Source organism: Lagopus muta, chromosome 3, assembly GCF_023343835.1.
Source record: "Lagopus muta isolate bLagMut1 chromosome 3, bLagMut1 primary, whole genome shotgun sequence".
NCBI lineage: Eukaryota > Metazoa > Chordata > Aves > Galliformes > Phasianidae > Lagopus > Lagopus muta.
Genome location: NC_064435.1, coordinates 33,990,594 through 34,018,332, shown reverse-complemented (window position 1 = coordinate 34,018,332; position 27,739 = coordinate 33,990,594). Strand labels below are relative to the sequence as shown.

The following is a 27,739-nucleotide window of genomic DNA, read 5'->3' as shown; positions in this document are numbered from 1 at the left end:
TTACCCTTAGGGGGAAAGAAAAAAAAGAGAAGTTGCATCATGTTAACAAGAAATTAGGAACAGGCAATGAGAAACTGGAACATGGTTTGTCATGGGGACTGCTTTATGACTTGGGAGCTGGAAGAGATTGATGTCTTGGCTGCTTTGGCTTTTGCTTTTTTGCTTTATTCGTGCAACTTTATACAAGTCAGAAAGCCCCAAGACATGGGGTTTCATTTATTTTTTGGGGGGGTGGGGTGAGAAAGCAGTTCTGTGATTGTTTGCCGCAGTTTGTACGCACACCCGCCAAAGACATGCATATGTCACATTAGGTGTCAGTGGTCAGCATTCAGTGTTGAATCGGTGCCCGGTGCCTGAGCTGTTGATGGTGTCCCTCTGGCATGCATGTTGCTGCAGGGAACGTACACCTACCTGGTGGCAGAGAGAAGTCGTGCTGTTCTGGAATGCAATAGTTGATCTGTCCTGCTTTGCTCTCTGTGCTGCACAGATGCTGCTGCTGGTCCCAACACTCACACAGTTTGGCGTAGGGCAAACCTCCATGGTTCATAGAACATTGCTTCCAGCTGTACTTTTGAAGTCTCAAGAGACCATCTAAAATGTCTGTGCCCCAAAGGAAAAAAACTGTCTTTTATTAAGTGTTTGTCTCAGCTGTTTTTAAAGTTCTAGTGGAATCTCTTCCAGTGCCTCGCTACCCTTCCTTGCTTGCTTGTTGTGGTAGATTTGGTTTTCTGTTTTTGTTTGTAATGTTCTTGCCTCCCTCCTCCAGCGTCTGACCTGAACCTTTACTGTGCTCATTTTAAACTCATCAGGACTGGTCCTATCCATGCTTGACTGAGGAAGAGACTATGACCTTCTTGTAGCAGTACTCTAAAATAGCAGCCATCCTCTGTGTGTTTTTCCCCTGTCCTAACAACCAGCTTGTCCAGGATCCCACCCCAGCCCTAGCTCCTATTTTTAGACTGCTTTGCATTCTCACTGCTGTTCCCTAGATCCTTTCTGGTGGTCCACAGCTCTCCTAGGTATTCAGATGGGAACAGGGATAGGTAGGGAGAAAGGTATTTTTAAATTCAGCTGCTAATGCTCTGGCATTGCACTCCCAACACTTTTTTTGGTATCTTTTAACAATATTTGCCTTTCTTAGAACAACTTGGTGTTTGTCTCCTGTGATCCACTGTAGCCTACAGCTGTATTGCTTCTCATCTTGTCTTATTTGATGTTTCCTGCCTGAGGGAAGTATCTTGTAGGTGACATTTCACTCTGTCCTTTCAAATTACTACTGTATCCTGACATTTGTGTATTTAACCTTTGTTTCTCACATCCTAAACGATTAATTCTCCCTGCATCTGTAGTTTGATTGTTAAAATACCTCGAGGCAGTTTTGAAACCTTACTCAAAGGAAAGATGTGACATCTGTGCTTTCTCTTCCACCTATCCGGAAGGCCTGTCAAAGGCAGTTAGCTGCGTGATTTAGAAAATCTCTTTTGGCTGCTCGTTAAGCTTAAGGTGCTGCTAATTCATTTGTTCTGGATTTTTTTCTTTTTCCTGGGAATTTGACATTAAACTGACTTATTGGTCCTGTAATTTCGTTCTAACAAAGATGGGTGATATGTTTGCCCTTTTCCAGTTTTTTGATATATTACATTACTTACCCTTCATGAGTGACCTGTGACCGAGCTACATCCTGCAAGGAAATTCATCAGGCCGGCCAATTTGTGAATCTCTAATTTCCCTAATATTCTTACCTGTTTGCTGTTGTTTTGTTTACTGTTTGTTTTCTCCATTGTACACATACACGTGCACACACACTCCTTTGAGATAAAAGGCTGCAAGGTTTCTCTTGATCTTAAGGTAAAAATATATGGACAGCAAGGATTATTTATTGCTACTTTTTTTTTTTTTTTCTTTTCAGTTTGCATTGTAACTTTGTCATAACTGCTGATTTTTTGTAGTTATGTGCTCATGCAAATTTAACACTTGCTGCTAGCAATTTGACCAGGTTTCCGCATCCTGCGTCTGCCCTGAGCCCTCAGAAATCCCCAAACACAAGACCTAGACAAAGAACCCTCTTACTACAACTTCTTTTGTTTGTTTTTATAGGGCACAAGGTCAGATTGTCCTGTTCTATTGTTCCTTTGAGGAAACTGCTGCTTTTTTCTCTCTTTTAATACTTTCTTTTGCGAGCTGTACTCTGTGTTAACTTAGACAACTCAGTTAACAAGCTAAGTTTGTCTTCATTATATTTATGAGCTCCCTTGCTTGCCTTCCATTTCATGACTTCTAGTCCGTTTATCTTCTGAACTGGTTGATCTCCATTTGCCTAGAAGCAAATCTAAAGATCTGCTGCTTTCTGCATTTCCTGCATTTTTTTTATTTAAAAAATGGTTAATTTTGAAATAAAGAAGTCTCAGTCTAAAGCACAAGAGAGCTTCACACCAGTTCCAAGGCCTTTGTCCCTGATACCACACAAATATAATCACATGTTATTAGATTCCCACTGTAGCCTTTTCCGTTCTGTTTTCAGCTTGTTGAATGTTTGATTGCTCAATTTGATATCCCAGGTAGCTGTTGCTGCCAGACCCTCTAAAAAAGCCACATCACTGTTCAAACTGAATAGCCCTACTTAGATAAGCAGCTGGTTCCTGCAGTGCTTCAGACCCTACAGGCCATAGTCCCATGCTGTCCATCACTATTCTTCAATAGCAGTGGATTTACTGAAGTGAGAAACATCACTTCGAAAATGGAATAAAGAGTGTGTGTGCTTTCAGAAGGACTGTTACTGTGTGTCTGCAACTCTAGCCAGCAATCCACACCCATCCTTGGTGGGGTCAGATTGCCTTCTGCACACTGATTGTCCCACCAAGCAGGGATGCTGCATCTAAGCTCCTCAAACCATGGATTTAGGCACAAGATTTAGGTCTACTGCTTCTTCCCAGAATGGTAGGCAGAATTTTTAATGAAACCACATCCTTGGAGTCAACAGTTCTATGACTTGTTTGGCTTAGGAGTTTAAGTGCTTTCCACTGCTGTTTTCAGAAGGGAATGCAGTAGTGCATCCAGAAAGAGACAAAACGCTTCAATCATCCACCCTCAGTGAGAGCAGTGATAGTAGGAGCTTACTGCTGACTTTATGGAAAGCCAGTGAGTGAAAAAGGCCAGCATGAGTATTCCCACCCCACTAGGGGGAGTCAATCCAGGCAGCTTTTGAATTGAACCATTAGCATCAGGGAGTGCATCTGACCTGAGTCCTAAGAGCTTGGAATTAAGAGACTTTGAAAATTTAAGGGGTTCTTAGGTAGTCCATTGAGCATGATTAAAAGGGCGTGAACTAAAATACATAGGTATAAATTTGTTTGGTTGTCTTTGTTATGGGCAGCCACTGCGTGACACCCACGTTGTGCTGATGTGTTGTAGGAGATAATAAAGTTGACTTCTTTCCTAAAGAAGTGTACTCTGGCATTTCTTCCTCTCTGGTGAGACAAGTTACAGCTGCAGTGTGAGAGGGATCCGCTTCTATTAACATCTCCAGCCAAATAAGACAGAGATTTGGATATTTTTTGCACCCCTTCACATCGTGCACCTAACTGGAGATATAAAAGCTTTAGCACACGAATCCCCTAAGCATTCTGATGCACGCCTCTAAACACTCACGAGGAGCTGCAGTACCACTGGCGGTGGTGAGCGAGTGGGCTCTCCAGAATCTGTATGTGAGCTGACCTTTCTGCTGTTGCTCAGCTCTACCCAAATGGGCTATCAGTGCTGGGCTGGGGTGCTTTCAGAAGAAAGTAGGACATGCAGTTCTTGGTTTGAAATGGACCGGTTGGGATTTTCTTTTCCTAGCTCAATAAAAAGGCAGCCTTTAGCAAATAATCTTACTCTGCTGTGGCATAATGACTAAGATCTCATGGGATTAGAAAGACACAAGGTCTTTTCCTCGTTCTACTGGAAAACCTTCTCATGTGCTTTGGCTGAGTCTTTTAGTGTGCGTTGCAGGTACATTTTTAATGCTATCCCCTTGGTTTCCATTGTAGTAGCTCTTAATTTTATTGTTCATTGGAATCTGAACAAGCTTGGCCAAGAAAATGGTTCTACAGGCAAAGAAAATGCTGCTTAGTCTATTTATCAGGATCCACAGCTGGATTTATTATTTACTCTCCATAGCCAATATCTGGGATTTTATTCTATATTCTGACTTCCTTGCAAATCTGTGGTATATTCTATGCTAGCATGCTACAGAACTAACCACAAACCAGCATCAGATGTCTTTTCTTTTTAAGGCTCTTCAGTAAACTGACTGCTTAACTTTTCAGCTCTGGGCAGATTATGTAACAGAATTTGAAAACTTGCTTCTAAAATGTAAATACAAATCCTGTGGTTTATTTGTTCAGACGATACCAACAAGTATTCTCTGAAATAACTTCTTGTTCTCTTAGTAAATCCAGACCCAGCCTGGTATATGTGTGCATATATATGTTTTTTTTTCCTGCAAAGCAACACTGTGGAAAATACATGGAGATTTATATAGTAAAGGAGTGGGAGCTCTGTATGTTTCCATGTCTGCTCCCCCTGACACTACAGGAAGCCCCAGGCTGTGCTCTCATCTTTCCTAGACACACAATAAAATGAAAATATAATCCCATGTAAATTCAATAACTAATTTTCACATCTCCATGTTTTCATACTCCAAAAATTCTAGCATCCACACAGGTCTAACTTGTACCTGTTTACCATGATCATCATGTTAATGCTTTCAACTCTGTATTTCTGTGAAATGTCCAAAATTTCTTTCCCCTTGGTATTAGCTTAATGCTCTGTGTGTTCTGTTTGTCTCCCTCAGCTTCTAGTCCTTCTGTTAGTTGATAGAAATTCTGCTACCAGTCCACGATAAAAGTGCTAAACTATTCCAGCTTATGTGATTTGAGACATCCTTCACATAAACAAGATTTTAAAATCCGATACCTAGTTTAACAACGCAAGTTCACAATGAATGCAACAAAATGTGCATGAAAAGCTTTATTGAGCAGTTACATAGTGTGGAAACACAGGAGCCAGGAATCAGCAGTACAAACAGCCATCTTGCTTGCTCTGACTTTTAAGGAATTAGCTGATTTTTTTCCCTAAAACATTTCTCTTCTCAAAATTAGACATTATTCTTCGAAGAGTGAAAAACTGACAGTGCTGTGTTTTATGACTTTAAAGACACATCCAAATCAATAGCATCAGTAGTGGATGCAGATGGGTGAAGAGATGGAAATATCCATGATTACCTTGGACTTTATTTCAGTGGAGATCTGTTTTTCTTCCCAAAGGGTAATACAGAGCACGTGGCTAGGAGGAGGTGTGGTAAGGGGCACATGGCAGACTGGGAACAGGGAAGATTTAGGAAGGAAATTGCATCATGGTTTCATGGGTTATTCAAATGTATTTCAGCTGATTCAAGTGTAGGGATATGTAAGGGTGAGCGAGAAGACAGTATTTCTGAAGTAGGTATTTTGAAGGGCTGTTGTTTGGTGCACTTTATATAAATGAAAGGTACATTTGAATCAGAAGCAATTTGGTGTAGTAATCTGCTAGTGACTCATCCCAAACTTGAGTGGAAGTGGAGCTAGTGTGTGACTGATAGATGTTTGAGCACTGACATGGTACCTGCTTCAAACTGAAATTAATTTTCATCAGTTAAATCAAGAGTGACAGTCGTTTGCACCCTTCTCTAACACCACTCCTGTTAGCTTTGCTTGGTATATATTCCAGTTGAGCCGTCCCCACCAACGCTGCCATTTCATCCCAACAGAGATTGACTTTTGGCAGTTGAACATTGTGCAGGTGAACAATTCCCGTATTTTACTCTAAATGCAGTAGCAATACATTTACTGAATGCTTCAGTTCCTGAGATGTACAACATCTTTAGTTCTCATGGCTTTTAAAAATTATTTATCTTGCTTCTAGAACAAAATTGTTCCTGTGCTTAATTGGAAGATTTATGAAAACATGTAATGAATCAGGTTGACACAAAGTAAGATTGCCAGGTAATTACAAAAGTTGGGCATTTTGTTCTTTTGTGTTCTTACGCAAGCTTGAAATTGTTCTGTCGTCTACAAAAATTGCTTTAATTTGTGCAGCGCTGTTGGAGAACGTTGTATTTGGAGCAGGACGTGTTCTCATGTCTTACAGAAGGAAAATGGAGTTGTTTAGATTTGTGTGCAGGAACACCTTCCTGCAAAACATCTGACTGTTTTGAATGATGACTGCAGGAAAACACAATGCATTTTAGGTAATTTGCTTCTTATTGTCCCTTTAAAATAGCTGTAGGAAAGTGTCAGCAGGTAAAATTCTCCTACTTAGTATTCGTGTTCCATGCAGTGACCTTTCCTTGTTGCCTTTGTTCTTTACCACCCACAGAATCACAGATTGGCCAGGGTTGGAAGGGACCTCAAGGACCATGAAGCTCCAACCCCCTGCCACATGCAGGGCCACCAACCTCCACATTCAATACCAGACCAGGCTGCCCAGGGCCCCATCCAACCTGGCCTTGAACACCTCCAGGGACAGGGCATCCACAGCCTCTCTGGGCTGCCTGTTCCAGCACCTCACCTCTCTCTCTGTGAAGAACTTCTCTGATACCCAACCTTAATCTTTCCTCCCTCAACTTAAAACCATTTCCCCTTGTCCTGCTGTTATCAACCCTTTCAAAGACTTGAAACACCATAACACCATAATAGCTAATGTCCAAAAAACTGCTGACCTGAAAGATTAAATACTGACATTTGCCCTTTAAAAACTTGATTATGAAATAGTGGTCTTGAGTTAACATTGAGATTAGGGGGGATTTACATAACTTTTAGTTGTGTTTCATACTCAGGTCTAGTTTTTCTCAGGATGTGCAATATATATTTATATTCTGCTAGATTGCCATGTTATTTCTTAAGAGAGGAAAGACAGATCATTTAAGTAGGTACCAAAAGTTGATAATCTGTCTTCTGCCCTAATTTGTTCTTGGACATCATCTTATATTGGATTAGTTTTACCTGGTATAAGAGGACAGGACATATGCATCTCCATATAAATCTATCACTTGAAGTTCAGACTCGTGTAAATACATAAAACAGTGATCCAAAACTCTGAGGACTGAAGAAGGGAATGCTTGGAGAACAAACAAACAAACAAACAAAAAACAGACTCTGTAGTTAGTAGGTGGAAATATATATTCTCTATGGATGGGTAATAGGCTGGGCATTGGGCAAACATGAGGAAATGGCTAGATAAACATGTAACAAAGTAGGGAAAGAAAATAATAAACTTCTGCAAAATTTTCCTTTGATCTCTCTCTTTTTTGGATGGGATTTGGTAGAGGGGCTTTTAAATTGTTGCTATCAGTTTTCTACTGAGGGAGGGAAGATAGAATTGGCATGGATCAGTGCTATAGCAGAGTGCATGCATCTTTTGACCTAAACGATTTGTTGGAGATACTAATAGAATAGTAAATCCAAATCTGATCTATTCTGCAAATCTTAGGTTGCCTTTAAAGTGCTGCTATTTTGGAATAGGAGAACAGCTGTCAAACGAGAAGACCAGTGATCCTTCCTTCCTCCCATCAGGGTAAAGCTTCTGAACCCTCCTGTCTGTGTGCTGATTTCTTAAGGCTTAATAGAGCAGGAACTGAGAGCAGCTGGAGAACAGAGACTCATAGTGAACCTTCCCCATCTCTTGCCAACTAATGAAGATACTGACTGTGGTGAAGAGGGTGGAAAAGCAAATAGGAAAAAAATACACCACCCACCCACCCTTTTTTAATTTCATTTGAATAGAATACTTGGACAGATGAACAACCAGTAAATAGCTTGAAAAGGCAAATATAGTGGTTGTGTTCTTGCTCATCTCTATGATTTGGGGAAGAATTCTTGACATTCTGGATAGATCCCACCTACATAACATTGTGTGCCAAAGCATTTGTTTACCAAAGCGTGTTTGTTCACCCAAGCCTGTATTTGCAATTCTAGTTGAACGTGCTGTAGCTGGGATTCAGGAGGCTGAATTAAGAAACATCCATACAAAATTACGACTTTGAGAGCTTTTTTTATTATACTTAGCTTAGCTTTAGCATACCTTCCCGCACATACTGCTCAGATCTTGGGCATACTCAGCTAGCTGACCTGTTTTGTGAAACTTTTTATAAGCTGAACACCACAGTCTATGTTAAGAACAAATGCAGGTCTTATCGTACTGTGAGTTGGGAGGAGGTTTTTTTTAGCAACTAGGGCTTATACTTCAAGAGGTGTATTGGATAACTTCAGCTTCAAAGCATTTAACAGCACAGTAATTGATGTGATGATGTGATGTATGCGTATCTATTGAAGCTTGCCCCAGATCTTGCTAGCACACGCTGCAAGCTGTATATTTGACACATTAAGAACTTAATTTGCATGTATTTGTAAAGCAACCTGTTATCTTTGGTATTTTGCTATATGTGGTTGATAGTTTTTTTTGCTTGGTTTTGTTTTTGTAGAACTCTATAGGACTTAAAGTCAGATCCAGCGCACTTCTTTTCCTCATACACATGGAACCTATGTAAAACCTGTGCAAAACTTCCATGTAAGTAAATGCCTCAAGGCAGTATTGACAGTGTGCATCTCCAAGATAACAGAAGGCTGAAGTAAATTAGGCTGTCTGTGGTTGGGCATGGTGATGTTAAAGGTCTTTTCCAACCTAAGTGATCCATGTCCCTATCTGGAGTTCGGTATTGGTGCTGTTCTCCTCCTCCTGATAGCTGAACTTGCCAGTAGAGATGTTGTTTGGGTGCCTGTTCTGCACTGCTCACTTCAGCGAGTGAGGGTTGCAAAAGAGATCTGATCCCAGAGGGCTATTTTGATACCAGTGAGTATGGTTTGATAGTGGTATATGTCCATGCACTGCGGTTAGCAAGGCTCTGTCTGGGTTGAGTCTGTGGTGGAGAGTGAGCGGGGTGAGTAAGTGAGCAGGGTGTGCACAGGGGGCTTTCAGTCTGAAGCAAGTGTTGTCAGGCAGCTTCCTGCGCTGCTGCTCACTTGAAGTGCTTTGTGTTGCAAGTAAATTTTAGAAACTAATCATCAGAGTTGTTTGTGTTATAACAGAATACGTTGTTTAGCTTGCCCTAACTGACAAAGTAGTGCAAAGTGACTGATGCTGCAATAATGATACATTCTGGTTACGTTTGAGGAGGTCCATGTAGAGCGCAAGGAGAGGAAAAGGAATGCCTGTATTTTAAGGGCAGATACTGCACTGCCTGATAACTGTTTTTTATCTTCCAATCCCACCATACATTTATGCAGTTTCTGCCCCAAACTGCTCGCCTATATCAAACTGTCCTGAGGTCTGTTAGTTATAACACTGTGTTGTAGAAAAAGAATGAATTTTCCTAAGTAGATTTATAAAAGTATATTCAGAATTTTGGTCATGTAACAATGTAAAAAACTAGAACTCTTGTATAAAGGGATAAAAAGGATAACTTACGGCCTTATTTGTCCCCATATTTTCATTTTATTTTCCATCCTTTAAAATCCTGTCTAATACTTGTGTCAGTAACTTGATTTGCATGTATCTGTGCTCTCTAATAATAGTTTATTTGGATAAAATGTGAAGCTGATTATGGTATGGTGCGGATTATAGGCTGGTATCAGGCTCATGAAGTATCTGACTTTCCTAGTGGTATGAATCTTGCAGGTTTCCTCCCCCACTACTGAGCCCACTGTGTTGCATCTTCTGCAACCAGTATTTCCCCACAGTGTGGTGATAGCTGCTAAGCTCATAGTTGTTGGCTGAAACAGATTCCCTCTCATTTTGAAGGACTACATGGAACGTAACTGAACTTGAAATGTACAAGGAACAGCCACGAACCCTGGCATGTATGCAGCTCTGAATGTCACTGCCTTTCAGGGAATTAAAATTCCTTGAAGCTCAGTAAGATCTGAAACTCAAAACTGGCTTTTGGTGGGGGAAGGGAGACAACGTTAGGTCAAGTCTCTTTCGCTTTGTGAGGAATGAGGGCGATGTTTGGACTATGATGAAACCTGTAAAAAGTGCCACGTCCAATTTTTCTGCAGAGATGTTTCCTCTCCCCTTACTAGAGGTGATACCAGGACTGCACGTGAGCTGTTTGCATTGATTTTGGAGCATACAAGTAAGAGTGGCCATTCAGTACAGACTACAGATGTTTAAAAGTCCCACAGCGATCCACCGAACGTTCAAAGTGATGCTGTTGCTTCTAGGAAGGACAAGAAGCACTGCATCATTGATAAGTGTGAATGTCGAGGCACTGAGGGTGCCACTGAGCTCTTTGTTACAGGGCCTTTGCACATGACTGAGAGCAGATGCTGTTTTCTGCAGTTAGTCTTGCTCACAGAAACAGTGGGCTGTTGGCAGTGTCATCCTCGGGTGTAAAGGCACTGCTGAAGAGAATGAGAGCTTCACATATTTTTAACAAAAAACGTAATTACTCTGAAGAGCATTGGCAGGCAGTTTCCTTTTCCAAGTTAGGCAACGGCATCCGTGGCATACACATTCTAACTCACTTTTGTTATCACTCAACCACACTTGTTTTTCTTTATTAGTGACACTGCTGTTTTTGGCACAATGCTTGCTTGTGTACTTGTGTACCAGCATTCATTTCTATTATGTGCGTCACTTGATTTAATCCTTTTTTTTCTTTTTAAGCTTCTGTGAATAATTTCTTTGATCTGGTGCTGCTGTCATCATTCCTTTGGTCCATGTTATGCCTACCCTGTGATGTTTGTGAAATGACGCAATTTAGTACTGTTTTTCTGCAGTTATCCATTGCCTTGTTTAGCAGTGTTTGTTATGCTAAGCGTGGTTCCCTTCTGGTTTGGATCTCCACCAGCCTGAGTGCCCACAACACTCTTCTTGTAACGCAGGATCATCTTTGTGTCTGGAGCTCTGGAAAACCGTGTCAGCTCACTGTGAATGTCATTCAGGACTGGGAAGTTTCCTCTCCTTGCAAGTTTTTAGCTTTGTTGAGGTAATGCTGACTCTTCCAGTAGTTCTCACTGACGTGGCTTGTGTTAGTTTTGGTTGGTGAGTTGGTTTCTCTGGAAGCAGAGGCTGAAGCATATAACTACAAATCAGTCTCTTACATATCCATTTGATTCCTCCAAATTGAAAGACTATCTCTGTAATCTGAAGACATTTTGTGGATGATTGAGAATATGGAAAGAAAAAAAAAAGTAGGAAAAAAACATTTCTCCTACAGAGCTCAAGTAAAACTGAACTATTATTCAGACTCCTGTAATAAGCACAGGCACGCAACTATGAAAATGAGTTAAATGAAAGCTATTAATATGCATACATCCATTAAGTGTTACAAAACCAACTTCAGTAAAAAACAGTTACCTGGTGACACTCTCGCTTGCATTGTGGAGTGTAAGTCAGTCTTCATTTCCATAGTCTTAACTTTCAGGCTTTCAGTGAAATCACTTTCTCACTAAGAGACTTCACTTATTTGATTTTATCCTCGACAGCCTATGTTTTCTGGTGATCTTCTGTACCTAGGGAGTCTCTCAGAAGATTGTTTTCTCCAGTAGGTGAGTCTTGGGTGTCATGTTTTGCAGCACTGTGTGCCTGGTCCCAACCGGCCTAGTCCCAAACCTCTTAGAAGTCCAATCCCTAAGCAAGCAGTGAGGATGGATATGGATTAATCAGGTGATTCCGAATCAGAGGCTGGGGAGCAGAGTGAGTGTAACTGAGAGGCACAGAGTGATGGAAAAGGGCAGGTATCTATCTGTCTTCATGTTTTATGGGGTCTTCGTGACAGTCAGAATCCTGGGTAGCTGGAGGTAGCTCGAGGTGGGGTTTTTTGTTGTTGTTGTTTTTTGTGGGGAGGGGGTTGATGTTTTTTGTTTGATTGATTTTTTTTATTTTTTTATTTTTTAATGGCTTGGACTGGAAGGGACCCCAAGGATGAAGTTCCAACCCCCCTGCCACAGGCAGGGCCACCAAACTCCAGATCTGGTACTAGACCAGAACTCTAGACTAGGATTCTTGCATTAAAATCATTTGGCAAATGTGAAGTTAGGTACAATGGCCAACAATTGAATCCTGAAAGATGTCTAAGTTTCAGGCTTTATAGGCTAAAGTCTAACAGAAATTACTTAAAAGATGACTTGATAGCAGTGTTACATTTGTGCCTTTTGATGAGCTTTATGCATACGTGAACTTGGTTTAATTGGAGCTGTTGGTATGCAAGATAGCATCACAGAAAAGTTTGATCTCAGACATTAGCTCAACTTAGTGTCCAAATCTGACTATTAATTGCCCTTTGTAGGGGGCAAGGAGTTTGTGTTATCAGTGAGCGTAAGGTGTAGGACAGCAAACTGGGTGTGAAATGTTTGAAGCTGACAGTGAGATGGTTATTTCAAGGTGTTAGTCAATTGACCCACAATGTTTCAACAGTAATAAAAAACATTGAACTACACTTCTCCTGTAACTGTGCTTGCTGTGTAAATATTTGAATATTTATCTAAGTACCATAGCATATACATATAGAACAGTGCTTATTAACAAAGGTTGTGCTATGTTTAAACACGTTTTCTGCATTCCTGTTTGTCTTACAATGTTTTTATTCATATTGTCTGTTTTAGACCGCTGGTAAAATTAGACTTCTGATCTTTGGGAAGCAACACAGATTTTCCTGCCAGCTTAGGCACATTTTAGAAACAGCTTTTACTTTACACTTACTAGTTCATATTATAGTGCTACCCGTTTGTACTGGGCTTGGAGAAGTCCAAGTGGATTGAAACAGTTCCTTCTTTTCCTTTTTTTTTTCTCCTCTCCCACCACCCAGTCACTGAGATTTTTCAACAGAAACTTTACATAGTTTGAAAGAAGCACAGCTTATAGGTTTGTAACATTCCTCAGAAGCCAGGTACTGCAAAGCAGTTGGTGGAGGCTAGATTCATTGTGTACACTGCTTGCCAGGGAGACATAAATGGGGAATGCTGGGGAGATCCCATGGATAAAAACATCAGAATGGGTGTGACTTATAAGTTCACTTAAAGGCGAGTTTAGCTCTGTGGTTTTGTGCCACCAGCTATCCCAAAACAAATTGTCATTAGAGTACTAAACTTGAAAAGCTCAACAAAGAAATCTATACATTAGGGTTACTTTAAATTTCAGGATCTTAGCAGTGTTTTGTATGATGTGATGCAATATATAGCTACATTTGCTGTGGAATTCATTCTGGCAAACTGCAGTTTAGGGATACATACCACGCTGCTGCTCTGTAATTACTTAGGCTGAGGCTAGCTCCATAGTGAGAGGAACCATAGCATATATACATAAGATTAAACAGATGACAGACCAGTCTTCAAAGAGTTTTCAGCTGCGAGGAAGGACAAATTTATCTCTTCATTCAGAGCTTTAGGGCTCAGACTGTGTGGTCAGGTGGGCAGAGTTAAACTACCCCTGGGCCAGGGTCCTCTGCTCTCCTGCCCTGAGGCCCTCTACTGTAAATCAGTATGGCTCTGTTCAGTGGCCCTGCTGATGAGTGAATGATTAACCAAAACCCATCAACCAGACGGGAGATGGGCACTGCTAAATGACTTGAAAGTAACTCCTGCATACAGATTAGCTGATTAAATTATTTGCCAGTGAGTTACTTGTACTGACTGAAGTTCAAAGCCTTCTCTTCTGGATGAGAACAAGACATACCAGCACAGTTTCCTTAAAAATCCTCCATGAGTGCAAGACAGATACCTGTTGCCACCATGCAGTGTCCAGATCTAGCAGTGCCTGCCCCACACTATGAAATTCCCAAACTGGATAAGGGCAGGCTAAAAAGGGAGAATTCCTCATGCCTTCCTGGGAGGACTCTGCTAAAATGGCAGGCCACGATCCAGTTGACTTGCAGCCTGTGTGCGCGCAGTCACAACACTCACCGGAACGCTGACGTATTTCAAACTGTGCCAGGCTGCTTTGCTGGTTGGCGTGCAGAGAGCTCTTGGACGACTGTCAGCATGTGACGGTGTGATTGTGTAGAAAGTCTCGCAGCAGGACTGCTTGGAAACCGGATCTCCTCGCTTGGGATTCGCCAGGAACATGCCGATACCTGTGACTGCGTCAAGAAACTTCGCCGTGTCTCGTCAGGCCTACATGTGAGTCCTGTGAAGACATGCTTGCAGAACACAGGGCTTTTCCACAAGGCACCATTAGAGCAGTTTGCTGAGGAGGAAGACTGTTGGGCACTGGGGCACCTAAGTGCAGTGCTGTGCGTTCCTACTTGCTCCCTCTTCACACAGCAGTCGAAAAGCAAAGAATGATTTTGAAATCCATGGAATCACTTCAGGTATTTACATGGAAGAGGATAAAACATCATACTTGATACTTCAAACTTGGTATTATCATTTGTGCTGCACGCTTGCCTCTTCAGCTTTGTGTGAGCAGTAACTGTATGCACATTCAGAAACTACAGCTTGTGTGTGTTAAACAACTGATGACCCTTCATGGTTAGAGGCTGCATGTGTAGCAGCTCCACGTGCACAGGTGTCCCTGCGGACTCCTGGCAGCCCTGAACACATTAGGCCTGTTCAACAGAGTGGAAGCAATGCTGCCATTGAAACAGATTTTTTCTGGAACGTGTATTTTTATTAACTTCCTTACGGCCACAGTCCGCTATAGAAAAGCTCACCGAGTCCGACGTTGTAGCTGGAGCGCTGCAACCTACCCTCCAGTTCCGCAGGCCACAGCAGCGCTTCCCCGCAGCCCGCCTCCAGCTAGGGCCAGGCCCGTCCCGAGGGGCTGGGGGCCGCGCTGGCCGGCGGGCAGCCCCGCCCGGGCCGTGTCCCGGCGCCGCGGGGGCGGAGGGGAGCGGCCGTGGGCGGGCAGGGGGCGGCCCGCCTCTACCGCCTGGCGGCCCCTCCCGCGCTACCCGGGGCCGGGAGCGGGGCGCGCGGTTCTCTCCTGCCCGCGGCCGGCGCACGTGAGGGCTGTGGGGGCCGGGCACGGGGCTAGGCTCGGCGCTAGGCTCGGCGCTGCGGTAGCCGCCCGTCCCAGGTGGAGCCGGCCCTCCTCCGCTTCGTTTATATAGATATATATATATTTATATATATAATTTTTTCTGTCGTTGGAACCGAAAGCGCGCTCGTGTGCGACTGTGTTCGCCTGCGGCATTCCTAAAGCGGGCGTGAGGCGGAGGAAAGCGAAACGCTGCTTGGAGAGCCAACCGAAAGCCGCGGTGCCTCCGAGGCTGAGGGCGACTCCGGGAAGGTGAGCAGCTGGCGGCGTTCTGGGGGACGAAGGGCTCCCTGCCCCCGGGCCGGGCCGTTCTGACTCCGTGGCGCTGCGGGGAGCGGAGTTGGAGCCGGGCGCTGCTGCGCCTGGTTGCTGTGCCACCTGGTTGGGGCTCCGCGTACCCGCGAGGGCTGTGATTGCCAGGAGGGTAGTTAGGGTAACGTGCGAAGGCTGCGGCCGTTCTGACAGCTCGCCTGCTTGTCTTCACACTGCTGTGAACGTGTCTTCAGCAGCAGCTCTTAGAAATACTGAGCTGCTTCGCTTCTGTCCCGCTAACGGGTCCTGAGGGATCCTGTGAGTATCGCAGGGCTGCTGCTGAATAACGCCCTTCGTGTGCTCACAGCCTCGCTCAGGGATGAGCCTGACTCCGTAAGACTGCTGGTATTTCATTCCTTCATTCTTTTAATACATTAAAAAGACAAGGTATCCTTGCAGTTGCTCTTGTGGTTTTTCAGTCTAGAAGTTTAAATGTAGTTCTGATGTAAGCTTTTTTTCTTTTTCAAGTGCAAACCTGCACATCAATGTCTCTAATGACTGCAATACCAACTAATTACAAAGAGGGGAGGTGTATGAGGAGGAGTGCTTTCCCAAAGACACTTGAGAGTTCAGGAAAAAATGTTCCGAGCTTTTGGAAGGCATTTTGGAAAGTTCCCTGTTAATGTTGTCAGGGCAGACTCCGTGCGTGGCATTTCCAATTACTGAAAGGTAGGGAGCAGCCCCCTTTATTCCTCTGAAGACATTTAGAGGTGGTTGTTTGGGTAAGAAATAAATATGTTGAACTTCACGAGCAGTGTTGTTTTACCATTGTTACACTTCAAGGCTGAAGCATCCGCTATGGTTATGGGGTGATGATGAATTGCCTTAAAATTGTTTTCCAACCTTAATTTCCCCCTTTGATTGTAAATTACAGCCTCACCACATCTGACATTACTGCACCGAGCTCTGTTATACATGCATAAACCAGTGTGCTGTGAGTCTGTGCATTCACACAATTAGAGCACCTTAATGCTCTGTGCGGTTCCAGAACGCATGGGGTCAGTGTGTGTGTTTACTTGTAGGAGTGTGTAAACTGTTCTTGCAAGAAGGGTGCAAATTGCCGGGGGTAGTTGCACTCACAGCATGAGGAATCAATGGTGGTGAACTGGCTGTGTAATTTAGGTAGTGCTAAAAGCTCTTTCTCTGTTGTCTTTCAATATTCCGCGGCTTAAACTGTTGCCTTTTCCCCATCCCACAGCTGCATGATTCTGGGCAGTTGTGAGCTCTGCTCAGAACCATGGCTCGGGTTTGTTTCATTCATTATTCTGTAAATCCTGATACACTCTGTTGTGTGGATGTTTTGCCAAATTTATTATGTGAACTCCAGTAATTTTCTCTGTGCTGAATGCACAGTAACAACATAAATCTTAAACAGAGGTGAATCCGGATCTATTCATGTAGCAAAATGAGAACAGCTGGGGACTTCTGTTCAAGGTCATGGAAAAACAAGAAAAAAAAACCCAACAGAGGGCAGTACATCTGGAACTGAAATTTGGGTTTCTCCAGCTTAATCTGCTGTGAAAGGGGCGACGTAAGGCTGGGATTATTTGCTGTGTGTTTACTGAAGCCTGACTGCCCTCTTACGTAGAACCGAACAAGTTGCAAGCGGCTGGTATCGGTGTGTGCCAGACTTCTGGGAAGCAGCTCGTGGTGCTGCAGCTGCACCTTCTGCTCTGCACTGTCCTTAGGCATCTGCCCTTAGCTGTAATTGGACCCGGTGTGTAGGAAGGCTGAGGAAGCATGCCAAAAATGTGCAGGTAGCATGTGCAATGCAAGCTTGGGTCTTGCTTGGGCTGCTCCTGCTGTAAGTCAGTCACCATCTGAGATGCTGTGACCTTTCTGCAAACTGTAGACACAGGCTAAAGATTGAATTAGTATATACCCATGTGTAGATTAGAAGCCATCTTTTATTGGTGGCAGTTGTGCTTAGACCCATTTTATTACTCAGGTATTGCTTACCACAGCAAAGAATCTGCATTCTGTTATGTAATAAACAGGAATGCATACAGATACTATTTTCTATGTAGAATGTGTATTTTATGTATCAATCACTGTATATTTATAAAGGTAAATATAAATATGTATTTGTATGTGTAAGGTATGTCTGTTAACTTACTGGTGCTTATTCTGGGAGGTGGGCTAGAGAGAAGGGTTGTTCTTTACTGCAGCAGGGAGGTGGGAAGTAGTAGAGACTGAAGAAAGAAGTTACTGCTTTCAATCCCTTGGTTCAGTTTTCAGTTCACTGCTTCTTTCTACTTGTAGAAAAGAATAGCAGGTAGAATTGGACTTTGCCCAAGTGGCTGTGGAGTAGTGGTTTGCTCTTCACGCTGGTGCTACTGAGGATTTTTAACAAGCAAGGTAGGTGGTGGGTGCGTAAACAGTGATCAGCCTTTCTTTCCTTCATACCAATGGCTGATTTAAAAGAGGGCTTGAAGATAAGACAGGGATTGGACAGAATGTTTTGGTTAGTGTTCTTCTTTTTCATCACTTCTGCTTTCTGGAGGTCTGTGCTGGTATCTAATGTTTTCATACCAAAATGGTATGTGTGTGGTATGTGAAAGAGTAGCCTGTGTGTAGCCTGTTTCCTTCAGAACTAGATTCTTCAACAGCTTCTAGGCATCCATCTCTCCTTAGAGAAGAACAGTGGTCTGTGTTTTGCTTTTGAATCTTTTGTGACTCCTACAGTCCCTGTCTTTCCTCCCTGTGATTCTGCAGTGGATTGTGGATAGCTTGTATCTCATTTCCTGGTGGTGAATGGTTGGGTCACTCCTTTTCATCATAAAGAGCAGAGAACAAGTTGGCTTTCTCAAAATATCTGTTATGTCCTGTGATATATCAGGGGGTTTGGGGAGAAGGCTGTGAAGTGATGAAAAGTGTGCTGGAGATGGTGCTCTCTAAGAGGAGATCAAGTAATGTTTATAGCAAATAGTAGGACTCTCTCCTGTGTCATTGTTCTGTTTCCCTTAAGTTTGTTCTGTGGCTGGAGTTGCACTCAGGTGGGACTTTCTGCAGCTGGTTTTACTTGTGACTCAGTCCTAGAGTAACTTTTTGCAGGTGGATTATTAGTGTGTAGGGGAAAGACCTGTTCTGTTTTGGTAGGTGGGGTATGGATCCTGGTGAGTCTTCCAATTATGCTTGCAGAAAGACTGGCTTTTGGTCTTTTTGACTGTTGTCTCTGCTTTCCTTCTATTACTTGGAGTGAATATAATAGTTGTTTTATTCCAGCTTTAGTCAGAAGCATTTAGGGCAATTTGACTACAGCTATGAAAGCAACGAGTGCTTCCTAACCTAATTGTGGTAGAGGCTGAGTCATGAGCTTGGAGGGAGAGGGTCTTTGGTTTTGCACTGATATAATCTTCAGGTTATTCTCATTTATGAAAAGAAAACAGTCTGATTAAACTTCAGAAATGTTTTATGATATGTTTGGAGCCTATCTTACATAGAATGGAGTTGAGAGGAAGTTGCTGTATGTCACAGACTCCTCGGTGTTTGCTTGTTGCATGTAACTGTAATGAGGTTGCACAAAGCGGTTTTTTGTGAGGCATTCAGAAAATTCTTCATTTGTGTGTCTAGAGCTATATACGTTCGTATTGAGTCAGTTCTGCTATTGCCACGCTCTTGCTTCAACAGAGACAAGAGTCAGCTTGAAATTTGGCATTGTTGCGGCTTCCTACAGGAAACAGTGAAAATAAAGCTTGCTGCTGGACAGCCACAGTGGAGAGAATGGACATGGAGCTTGGTTAGGCTTGAAATTTTGCCAGGAGAATGCGTGACTTCTGCTCTTCCCTTGTCTATCTGTCTGTGCCTTCCTGTGTTTCAGACCTCAATACTGCAGTGACTTGATGGTTCTAGCTCATCACAGTTGTTTTTAACAGCATTGATTTTGGTGTTCACGTCCTGCATGATCTGCATGCTCTTTATCTAGTGCCCAAGTATGATTTTAGGGTATTTCTTTTACAGGCTGTTCTTTGTTTTTTTAGAAAGCTTCTCCTCCTTTCTGCTTGTTGCCAGCAGAGGCAGGGTTTGCTTATTCTAGCTGCAGAAAAGCTGTAAGCAGAGGCAGAGACTTCTCACCTGACAGTGTCTTACATTTTCCCCTATTTGACAACCTTCAAGACACTGCAGTTTGTGCTTTTGGAGTTGTGTGTGAGAATGCTGTCTCTTTGCTCCTTGTGACTTTCATGTAGTTATCACGCCACTACTGGTTTTACCTACTACTAAAAATTCAGCATGGAGAAGGCTAAGGTAAATCTGTCCCTAGTTCTGCAGGCAGACCTGCAGTTCTGACGAGTTCTTCAGAGCTAGTGTGCTCACAACAAATAGAATTTAAAGAAAGCTCTGGTATTCTGGACTGTAATGGCCTAACCATTATTGCATTTATTCCAGCCTTGGCAATTCCATGTAGCTTTGGTGACCCAGGCACAACTCAGAGGAGATTCCTCAGGGGAGGAAAAGAATCCCAGCTGGGGTCCTTCCAGGTAGCTTAAAGAAAGAGACTCGAACACTGCAGTTTCAACTTGTCAGATGATTTATTTTTTTTCTCCCCCGCAAGATGAATAAACTCTTCCTGAATTAATGTGAGTGACACTTCCTCCTTTTGTTTCCCCTAGAACTTTGAGCTTCTGATCTGGAATACAGCTCAATCTGCTAAGTAATGTTCTTTGTGCTACAGCTTCTAATCCTTAGTAATACTTGTGTAGTGGTGGAACTGTGGCACCAGGAATCAAAGGTGAAAGGGATCAGAGAGGTGCAGCCTGTATTGTGAGAGTGAATGCATGCGTGTTAGGAATGAATGTGGGTTTACAAGAGGACAAAGACATTGAATGATATTAGTCAGGGAACTCTTCATTCTTGTTAAAGCTTTGCTGTTTTCTTTATGTGATGAGCAGGAAGGAGGTTCCTTGAGCTGTATCTGAAGTGGCTGAAGATTGACATAAGTGTTTAGTAAAAGTGTAAGCTTAGCAAAATGCTGACTGAAAGCAGCACCCATTCCCTATTTTAGAGGACCTGGTGGAGAAGAGTACAGTTAACCTTTAGATCTTAAAAATAGTGTGGGGAAATGGGTGTAGGATAGTCTTAAGGAAGTTCTAGTGTGAAAAGGGAACTGTACCTTGTTGTAATAAGGGTTTTAACAGTGGCTTGCCAAAGGAATGGAGAAACCAAGTTGAAACTTTAGGTCAGTAACCGTGCTGTAGCCCAATAAAAAGGGGAAGGAGAAAAACTCAGCTCTATAGTTGCCAGATCAGTGAAGAACAGAACACTTGAACTGACTACAGATGTAACAAAAAGTCATTCTCTGGTTGTGTTGCAGTATGGATGGTCTGTGACTCAGCTGTGATTACAGTAGTTTCAAACGCTCCTTTTTGTTTAAAGTCATCAGACTGAACTTTCAAAATTACTTAATTTTAAATTACTACAGGAGGGATGATAATGTGAAAGTTTGACTCAGGGAGATGTTCTGGCTTCTGAGAACAAGAAAGTAGTCGACTGACTGTGATTAGCAGGGTATCGAGGATGTCTTTTCATTGAATTCCAGGGGCTTCAGCCTTCTTGCCAACATAAATATGGGTGTCTCTCTAATAGCAGAATTACCTCAAATTAGCTTGTGCTTTTGAAAGTTTATGGTGTGAAATACAGTCCACTTTAATACCTCACTGTTTTAAGAAAACAGGGAGTTAAATGTTGAACTGGGCGCTCCTTTTTCCTCTGGGTGTTTTGAAGAGAACAGTAGCCTCTTACTAAGAAAAAAAAGAAAAAAAAAAAACCAACCCCAAACTTGTGTCACGTTTGTAGCTCTGACACGCAGTGCTCTAGAAGCTGAGCCACGCTCGCTCGCTGACAACACACTTCAGATGGCTGCGCAGGCCTGAACAGGGGCTGTAGGTATTTCAGTGGTGTTCTCCAGCACTCCTGAAGTTCCTGTCACTTGACGTGTGGCCTGGTAAGCAATTGGCTTGTGCTCACTGCCAGGTGGGCAGAGTATTCCTCTCTCTGTAGGGGAACATCCAGTTAGCACTGAATGCTCTGGTCTTTTGCCCTTCTTGAGTTCTGTAAGGAAGTGAACTGCTTTGCTGATGGGAACGGGCGCCTTACTGCTCTGCTAAACGCAGGCTGTGCCAGGTGTGCCCTCTGAAATTCACATGAAACAATTTTCTAATGTCATCTTTGATCCCTGATGTGATAATTAAATCCACTCAGTACATTCTGGCAAATCTGAAATGCCTTCTGGTACAGCCTCATGCAGTTGAAAATACGTAGTCTTGAAAGAAGCCCTTCTGAACGTAATGTCAGTGGCTTTTCTCAGCTGATACCTAGTTGTTATTTCACTTGGTTCTGTCTTTATTCCTTCAAGTGGACCCCAAATCTAATTCCAGAATGCATAAAGGAGGCTTTTGTGTTGCACTCAAGTCCTCAGAGAACACAAATGATTTCAGTGAAATGACAAAGGACCAAAGGCATGAAAACTTGCAAAATCTTGCGCGTGTCTGCATACATGCATAGTAAAGTGTATGTCCTGTGAGGAAAAGTTGTTGTCACACAGGTTTTAGCACTTGGAGCCAAGTGTTCCTGGACTTGATTTTCTTTTTTATGTTCACTTTAAGGTTACATGATGGAATTCACTCAAGAAGAGTTGCATATCTTAGATCAGTACCGTTGAAGATACCTTCTGATTGCAACACCCCAAGCACAGTACTGTCACGAATTTGCTGGAAGAACGCATACAATGGATCTCAAAGAAAGCTGCCCAAGTGTTAGCATTCCCAGCTCTGATGAACACAGAGAGAAGAAAAAGAGGTTTACTGTAAGTATGTGAGTTTAAGCATTGTAGGCGAATGTGTAGGTTATTACTGCTTGGAAGTGTTACTTGTTTTCAACAGCGAGCTTGTTTCTATTTTGAACAGGTTTACAGAAATCTGTTCGCTTGCTCTTGTGAGTACTGGCCATAGTCCAGTGTGAGAAGCTGTGAATGTTTTACAGTGCTTAACTGCTTTCTGCAAAAACAATTTGACTTTGCAAATTTCTGATACTCCCCCTCCACCCACCCCAAATAGCAATGTTTTCTCTTATAAAATAGGGAAGTTTTCAGATGTGAGTATAACATTTCAGTGCCAAATCAAATGAAAATTTGGCATTCTTTGTGATTTATTTTTGACAAAAACATTCCTTTTGTAAAGGAATAAAATATGTTTATGAAACTGCCATTTTTTGTAGGTATCACATTTTGATATTTTGTGTGTAAAAGGAAAAAAAAATCATAAACCATCCCATTTTTGAAAGACCAATTCTCAGTCTTCCTTCCTGTTTTCCGATTGTAATGCTTATGAGTTTTTTCCTATCCTGTTCTCATTTCCACCCCTTGTCGTTCCCCTCCCTTTCTTTTTTGGTCTCCCAGTTTAACCTTCTTTCTGGAAATAGTCTTCCCATCCTGTGGGGAGATTCTTGCAGATTGAAAAACAAAGTTTTGTGCACTTGTGTGTGTTTGTATACAAAGACAGCATAATAATCCTTCATTTAAAAAGCTCAAACTGTTTCATTGCTCTTGTGCAACTTCCTCTAAGCTTCCCTCTCTCTGAATTAGTCACTCTTCAGAAGTGGAGTGTAAATACACTTAGACTCAACTGCTGCCTGAATATAACAAAACAAAGATTTACTTAATTATTTGTCTTCCTTGACCTCCTCCTCCCCCTTTTCCTCAGAGAAGAATGATATTCAATCTTCAAGTATGTCAGTGTAATTTGAGGCATAAATGTGCTGGTAAAAGGAACAAGAGAACATTACTAATAGTTTGAATGTGTGTGAAACTCAAATGAGCAAATAAAAATCAAAGCTGAAACTTGAGCAAAACAAGTTTGTTTTATTGCCTCAGCACTGACAGTCCTGTTAAAAAGTCTCAGTGTGGTACGGCCGTGGAACATGCTGATATTTAGATTTCCATGTCACTTTACCTAAATATCTTTGTGACAGCCTTAGCTCAAAGGTACTTTATCTGGGCATGCCCTTTGGAAAGTGCTACCAGCAATAGTAGGAAACATCAGAAATTGGGTGTAGGGAGGAGGAGGAAAAAAAAATCCAGCTCAGCTTGTGCTGTGTGGAGGTGCCTTGTCTTGGCATTTTCTGCTTTCTGCATCAAGGAATAATGAGCAGTGTGACAGGGCTGCTTTCAGCAACCAAGCTTTTGACTACTGCCTTGTGTGTTGTAGGATTTGATGACAGAAGTGAGGGTCATGCTAAACTTTGTGGTAGGAACACTGAATTCCAGAGCATGTCTGTCAGTGCTTTCACTTTTACCTCCTTTTTTGTAGCTGTGTTGTAATGACTGGAGCCTGTCAGGTCTGCTTTTGAACGGGAGTGAGAGGGGTGGGGGGAACACTTAGTTCTGAGCAACTTTGTGCTAGGTCATAGTTGACTGCTTCTCATGGCAATGTCTGCACGAATTCCCTGAGGAGGAAAAAAGCCTGAGGGTGAAAGAAAATGTTAAGTGACAAAGGCTAGGAAAGACTTTGAGTGACTACTTTGTATAAACTTTACCACTTCACTGATTACAGTATGTATCATTGCTGCTTCTATTAAAAGGCTATTCCAGAATCTTGCTGATCTGAATAGAAGTGATAAATTGTAGCTCAAACCTCCCTGTGGTTGGCTTCATGTTGGCTCAGAAAGGATGCAAGTATGAGCGTTGTCTAGCTAACTGAAGCATTTTCAGAAACAATCATGTCTCTGTAGAATCCTTATTCAGATAAATAAGTCAAACTTCTCAGTTTTGTCTTTGGAAATGAGCTCTTGGTTCTTACTGAGCATCTGCATAACCAATTGAACGTTCACTTTGTTTTTTGATAAATACTACCTGTATTTGATATGTTTATTACCTTTGGGGTGTGAAGTGGGGAAGGGACCTAGTAATTTCATGTTTCCTTTTTTTTTGATGTTCAGGTTATGAAGTTTTTCTGTTTTCACTTAATTTCTGGTAACCAGCTTCTTTTATATTCATTCTGGTTCACTGTCATGCCATTTTTCCTGAAGATTCAACATTCACTTTTTTTTTTTTTTTTTTTGGGAAGTGGCAAAATACATATTTTGGGCCGCACATAGGCCATGTTAACTGCTATTCTGTCCTTTATAGTGGCCTGCTTTCTTTTGCTTTTATCCTTGTGTTATTAAATGGCTAAGGCTTAATTGTATTTCCTGACCTCTTCTGTTGTCTCCTCCAGCCATAACACAGACTCGCTCAGAAATCATAATTTTTCTGATATAATCTGAGAAACTTCTCAGTTTTCAATAACATGTAATAAGGTACAGCTTCATGGAGGCTGTCGTCTTTTTTTTTTAACTACAGTTAGTTTGCATACTTTCCCAATGCTTCCTTTCTTGAAAGTGAAAGATGTATATCCTACCATTGTACATATTTTTAATACAAATTGCATATTCAGTCTAGCAGTGTAAGCTACCAAAACAGAATTGAAGCCTTTTGATTTCAATGATTTCTTCCATGAGGAAATCATATTGAGAAATAGCTGGGTGTTGTCCAGTCTGGATCTGAGAAGACAGTTTGCAATGATGGTTGTGATGGTGATGTTTTCAGGAGTTTTGTTTAGTCTTGTGGGTTTTTTTAGAATTTTTTTTATTTTTATTTTTTTTTAAAGTATTACTTATCCACAGATTGCAGGGCTTGGATGGATCTTCTCCATTTTCTAGGAGCTGTTTAAAACAAGTTTTGCTTTAGGCTTAATTTAGTTAGTTTGAAAATGTTATTCTCTGAGCAACTCTGGATGGGTGGTGGCTGTTGTTTTTTGTTGTTTTTTTTTCTTCTTCCCCTCTTGCCTTTCTAGAAGCAGTCAGGATAAGTGTAGCTGGTAGTAGTAGTAGAGCCCAGAGGTATGAAAACATGGGTTAACTGTTGATACAGAACAGAAGGGAAGGAGGCCACCAGGGTATCAGCCCAGTTTTCTAGGTGAGGAATTAGCAGCCTGCTGCACTTGTTTCCTTGCTATGTCCCTCTTTTCCTTGAAGAAAAGGTGGGCTCTTTCTGGAAACACAAGAAGATGGGGATGGAAGATGAACTGCTTGCATAAGAGGGAAAGGGATAGGAGATCCAGCTGTCAAGTAGGTGTATGAATCCAGGGATCCACAGTTTGCCTGGTTACTAGAGTCCTCTGATGTCATGGGATTTGAATTTTGCGTCAGGTTCCAGCTACTCGTCCCTTGACCCCAGACCTGTATCATGTAACCTGAACTGCATTTCAACAACAGCAACGGTTTTTTTACTTTAAAGAACTCATAGAATCATAGAAAGCTTTCAGTTGAATATAGTATTGTCCAGATTCCCAACCGTCTGCAAGAATCCTAATTATAATATGCATTCAAGATGTTGGGAGGAATTGTTCTCTTTATACCTGTCATCCGTGTGCACTTTCTCCCCAAATTTCAATGAAGGCAATCTGCAGTGTTGGAATGCTTTACTTCCTTGATATTTGATATTAGCTTTTTTCTCTTTCAGGGCGCAGGTAAGCAAAAGTCGTTTCTGAAAACAGCCAGACTTTCTTGCTCTCCTAATCCTTTGCATTGATGATTGGTGTTTGTGACTACTGTAAGAAATACATAGCTCAGCCAGTGTGTTTACACAATGAGTTTAACAAGCTGGCCTTATTTTCACCCAGGGATTAAATGTGGGAGGTTTTCTGAAACTTTGCTGTTGACGTTAACGTGTATTTATGTTATTGTAGGTTTACAAAGTGTTGGTCTCAGTTGGCAGAAATGAGTGGTTTGTCTTCAGACGGTATGCAGAGTTTGATAAACTCTACAATACGGTAAGAAAAGGCGGGTTTTATGGCGTTGTGCCAGGATAACACAGAGTAACACTTGTTTCCAGTGCTAACTGTTCAGCTAATGCCCTCACTGAGGAGTTTGAGTCAACATTCAATAACTTTAGGAGCCTGTTTAAAGAAAATGGTGGGGTTTTTTTTGTTTGTTTTTTGTTTTACTTTGATTTGTTTGACTTTTAAACTCAAAATTGGCTCCTTTGCCAAGGATCATTATGTTGCGAGGGAAATTTCCAATTAACCAATTGTCAAAGCAAGCAAAGCGTGTATTTGTATATGCAATTGGTAGGATGGTCACAGCCAAAGGATTGTAGCTGATGCTTTATGTCCAGGTGAGGGCCAGTGGTAAGTGCTGTCCTTCAGGGTCTGTTTTGGAACCAGTACTGTTCAGCATCTTTATCAATGGCATAGACAGTGAGATCGAATGTACCCTCAGCAAATTTGCTGATTCAAGCAGAGTGGTGCAGTTTGACACGACGGAAAGAAGAGATTCCATCCAGAGAGACCAGGGCCGTCTTCGAAAGTGGGCCTTTGAGAACATAGTGAAATTCAACAAGGCCAAGTGTGAGGTGTGACGCTTGTCTGGGCAATCCTGTATACATAATTGGACTGAAAGAAGAACCCCTTGAGATAGCCCTTTCAAGGACTTGGGATCCTGGTGGACAAAAAGCTGGACTTGATCCAGCAGTGTGCAGCCTGGAAGGCCAACTGTTTGCTGGTTAGCAGAGCAAGGGAGGTGATTATCCCCCCTCTACTCTGCCCTTGAGAGGCTCCATCTAGAGTACTATGTCCAGGCCTGAATTTCCCAACACAGGAAAGATGTTGAGCTGTTGGATCAGGTCCAGAGGAGGGCCACTAAGATGATCAGAGGGCTGGAGCACCTCTCTTATGAAGAAAGGTTGGGAACTGGGCTCGTTCAGTATGGAGAAGAGAAGGCTCTGAGAGGACCACGTTGTAGCCTTCCAGCACTTGAGGGGAGCTTATAGAGGGGAGAGAAACAAACTTTTTACATTGTCTGATAGAGACAGGACAAGAGAGAACGGTTTAAAACTAGAAGAGATGAGTTAATTGGACTACATAATTAGGAGGAAACTTTGTACTCAGAGGATGGTGAGGCACCAGAACAGGCTGCTCAGAGGAGCTGTGAATGTCCCATCCCTGGAGGCTTTCAAGGCCAAGTTGGATAGGGCCCTGGGCAGCCTGATCTGGTGGGTGCCAGCCCTGCCCATAGCAGGTAGGTTGTAACTAGATCATCTTTAATGTCCCTTCCAACCCAATCCATTCTGTGATTCTATAATTATGATTTTGATGGTAAAAATCACAGCAAAAGTCTAAGCGTGGTTTCATTTTATGTGTTATATTTCCAGCTAAAGAAGCAATTTCCCACTATGAACCTGAAGATTCCAGCTAAAAGAATATTTGGAGATAATTTTGATCCTGGCAAGTTATTATCTTGTTTCTTGTTTTGTCAATGTCTTTATTTGAGACTTGGTCTGTTGCAGCATACAGGAAGCTATCTTAGATGAGTATTGCAGCAATCCTCAAACCAGTGACTAAACCAAAGTTTAGTCATAGTTGAGTAAAGAGCAGGAACTAGTGTGGGTAGGTATTTTTCC

General features: G+C 42.2%; 1 protein-coding gene across 4 annotated transcripts in view; it reads left to right on the top strand.

Moving 5' to 3' along the window:
• SGK3 (serum/glucocorticoid regulated kinase family member 3) overlaps positions 1-27,739 on the top strand; it is a 55,631-nt gene that overhangs the window by 7,256 nt on the left and 20,636 nt on the right. For 2 of the 4 annotated variants that reach the window (XM_048939210.1, XM_048939212.1), the window contains 3 exons: positions 21,909-22,108; positions 26,028-26,111; positions 27,491-27,563. In XM_048939210.1, coding sequence (XP_048795167.1) covers positions 22,031-22,108; positions 26,028-26,111; positions 27,491-27,563 — 235 coding nt within the window. In that variant the 5' untranslated portion in view covers positions 21,909-22,030. Of the gene's footprint in view, positions 1-14,904; positions 15,247-17,580; positions 17,665-21,908; positions 22,109-26,027; positions 26,112-27,490; positions 27,564-27,739 lie in introns of those variants that run through there. The other 2 variants (XM_048939209.1, XM_048939213.1) reach the window with 2 other exon arrangements.